The sequence below is a fragment of the Rattus norvegicus genome, chromosome 1, assembly GCF_036323735.1.
Source record: "Rattus norvegicus strain BN/NHsdMcwi chromosome 1, GRCr8, whole genome shotgun sequence".
NCBI classification, from domain to species: Eukaryota; Metazoa; Chordata; class Mammalia; order Rodentia; family Muridae; genus Rattus; species Rattus norvegicus.
This window is the reverse complement of record NC_086019.1, coordinates 218,439,932-218,442,741: the sequence shown is the minus strand read 5'-3', so window position 1 is coordinate 218,442,741 and position 2,810 is coordinate 218,439,932. Positions and strand designations below refer to the sequence as shown.

At 40.0% G+C, this 2,810-nt stretch overlaps 1 protein-coding gene across 1 annotated transcript; it reads left to right on the top strand.

Annotated features, from left to right (window-relative positions):
* The first annotated feature begins 414 nt into the window (after nt 1–414).
* Nucleotides 415–1,350, top strand: Or4d10c (olfactory receptor family 4 subfamily D member 10C). The gene has a single exon (NM_001000245.1). It carries the CDS (start codon nt 415–417, stop codon nt 1,348–1,350), a length of 936 nt encoding a protein of 311 aa, NP_001000245.1.
* The last annotated feature ends 1,460 nt before the right edge of the window (nt 1,351–2,810 follow it).

Below are 2,810 nucleotides of genomic sequence, written 5' to 3'. Positions count from 1 at the left end.
TAATGTTAAAAAATGAAGACAGGGAAACACGGAACCTGAAAATGGTTTTTCCACTTTAGGCTCTTAAAAAGTGGCCCCCAAAGTAAGATACCTGACCAAGAGACTTGAGTAGATTTTATTAAATCAGAGAAAACTGTTAAGGCATTAAACTGTACCTCAATACTGTTTCCTTTTTAAAATATGATGCTTAAGTGTCACTACCTGTTATACTTTCTCTTAACATTGCTCCATAGAGAAAGAAATAATGCCTTGCTTTGCAATTGGTAACCAGATTTGATCACCAGCTAAATTACAATATTTAAAAGGTGGACAACCCTGCTACGTTTAAGCACTTTGGCAAAGTAGAAGAACACAATTTCATTTAAGAAGTTTGGGAAGACAAAAAAAAGCAAAGAAAGAGGAAGATTAAATGAGATGGAAAACTACACCAGGGTCAAAGAACTTATTTTCCTTGGCCTGACCCAAAGTCACGAAGTGAGCATGGTGCTGTTTCTCTTCCTTCTCCTGGTGTACGTGACAACTCTGCTGGGAAACCTGCTCATCATGGTCACAGTGACCTACGAGTCTCGCCTTCACACCCCCATGTATTTCCTGCTCAGGAATTTGTCTATTGCTGACATCTGCTTTTCCTCCATCACTGCCCCCAAGGTTCTGGTGGACCTTCTCTCAGACAGAAAGACCATCTCTTTCAACGGCTGCCTCACTCAGATGTTCTTCTTCCACCTTATTGGGGGGGTGGATGTGTTTTCTCTCTCTGTGATGGCTCTAGATCGGTACGTGGCCATCTCCAAGCCCCTGCACTATGTGACCATCATGAGCAGAGGCCGCTGCATTGGGTTAATAGCGGCCTCCTGGGTGGGGGGCTTTGCCCACTCCATAGTGCAGATTTCTCTCTTGCTGACACTTCCGTTCTGTGGACCCAATGTTCTTGACACTTTCTACTGTGATGTCCCCCAGGTCATCAAACTTGCCTGCACAGACATCTTTGTGCTCGAGCTGCTGATGATTTCCAATAATGGTCTGGTTGCTACTCTGTGGTTTGTGTTGTTGGTAGTATCGTACACAGTCATTTTGATGATGCTTAGGTCTCATTCAGGAGAGGGCAGGAAAAAAGCCATCTCCACCTGCACCTCCCACATCACTGTGGTCACCCTGCATTTTGTGCCCTGCATCTATGTCTATGCCAGACCATTCACTGCTCTCCCCACAGATAAAGCCATCTCTGTCACCTTCACAGTTATTTCCCCTCTGCTCAATCCCTTGATCTACACTCTAAGGAACCAGGAGATGAAGTCAGCCATGAGGAGACTCAGGAAAAGACTTGAACCTTCTGATAGAGAAGATCAATAGCTCTTCCCCATCACAACATTTTCAAACATTTGTATGTAAAATAAGCTTTGTTCTCTATTCTTGTTTGTCATTTTTCCTCACGCTGTGGCCTGAAACTGTCCAAAAGATCTCAAATTAATAGTTTTAATTCTCCCATATATTTTCAGTATGTGAATTATTGTCTCACAAAATCACAAAATAAATCTCAATGGAATCTGAAATATGAAGAAATAGATATGCGAATGAGATCGTTGCATATTTTAATCATACTTTAGTTTTGCTTTGCTTTTGTGTTTTGTTTTCTCACACAAGTTTCATTTTACAGTCTTGGAACTCACCTCTGGAACTCACTAAATAGCCCAGGCTAGCCTCAAATTCACATAAATCTTCCTGTTTCAACCTCCTAAGTGCTGGGATTAGAGTTGTGAGCCACTATACCCAGCTAGATTTTCATGTTTAAAATTGATTTGATTTCTTGAACAGACATATCTTCATGGGAGCCTTCATAGAAAACATAGAAATGACTTAGCAGTGCTGTGAACTGGGTCTCATGTGTCTAAATAAAGACTAAAAAGCATTGCTAGAAGCCATGCACACAATAGTGTGACCACAGTGCAATCAAGTAGTGCTTAGAAATAGTCTAAGCCCAATCAATCTATGTTGTGAGTACATACAGAAAGCCCTGAAAGTCTGAACTCTGTGTAATCACATTCAGAAGAACAAAATGCAGTTCCTCCTTTTTGTATCATTGTATCTGGGAAGACTGAGATAAAGGATTCAGTGAAATGTATCTAAAAGTTAATAATAGCGATTATCATAACTCATAATAATGCAGAATCACATTCCCATATTTAACTTATGGGAAGCAGGGTTTAGAAATTGACATTTCTTATATTAGAAAAATAATACCATGCATATATTGACATTGTGTTGTCTCCCCATGGGGAGTAGCTGAAAAGCAAATACTTCATTATTATTACAGGAAGATGCTGGAATGTTCCCATCAGATAAACCAGTGTATATGAAAACTATGCATAGATTTACACTAAGATCAAATACTGTTCACCAGATCAGGTCAGAGCAAATGTTACAACCAAAGACATTAAGTACTTGAGTAATGAAATAAATAACATGTATGTTTGGAGAAAAAAAGTAAAAGATATTTTTGTAAATTGCTGTTCTGATTACTTTTTATTAGCTTGACACAAGCTCTGATCATCTGGAAAGAGGGAGCCTCAACTGAGGAAATGCTTCTGTAAGGCTGGCCTATAGACAAGTCTGTGGAGCACATTCTTAATCGGTGACTAATGTGAGGGGGCGGCCCACTGTGGCCTTGCTACCCCTGATCAGGGGGTACAGAGTCACTGTGTTTTGTTTTGTTTTTAAGACAAACTAAGCAAACCATGAAAAAACAAGCCAGGAAAGACTGGGAAAGAATTGCACAATGGGGATAGGATATACAAAATGGTAATTGATAAATG

Bases quoted from the DNA above. Each gene is read 5' to 3' on its own strand.
- Or4d10c (NM_001000245.1), top strand. From the start codon at position 415: ATGGAAAACTACACCAGGGTCAAAGAACTTATTTTCCTTGGCCTGACC.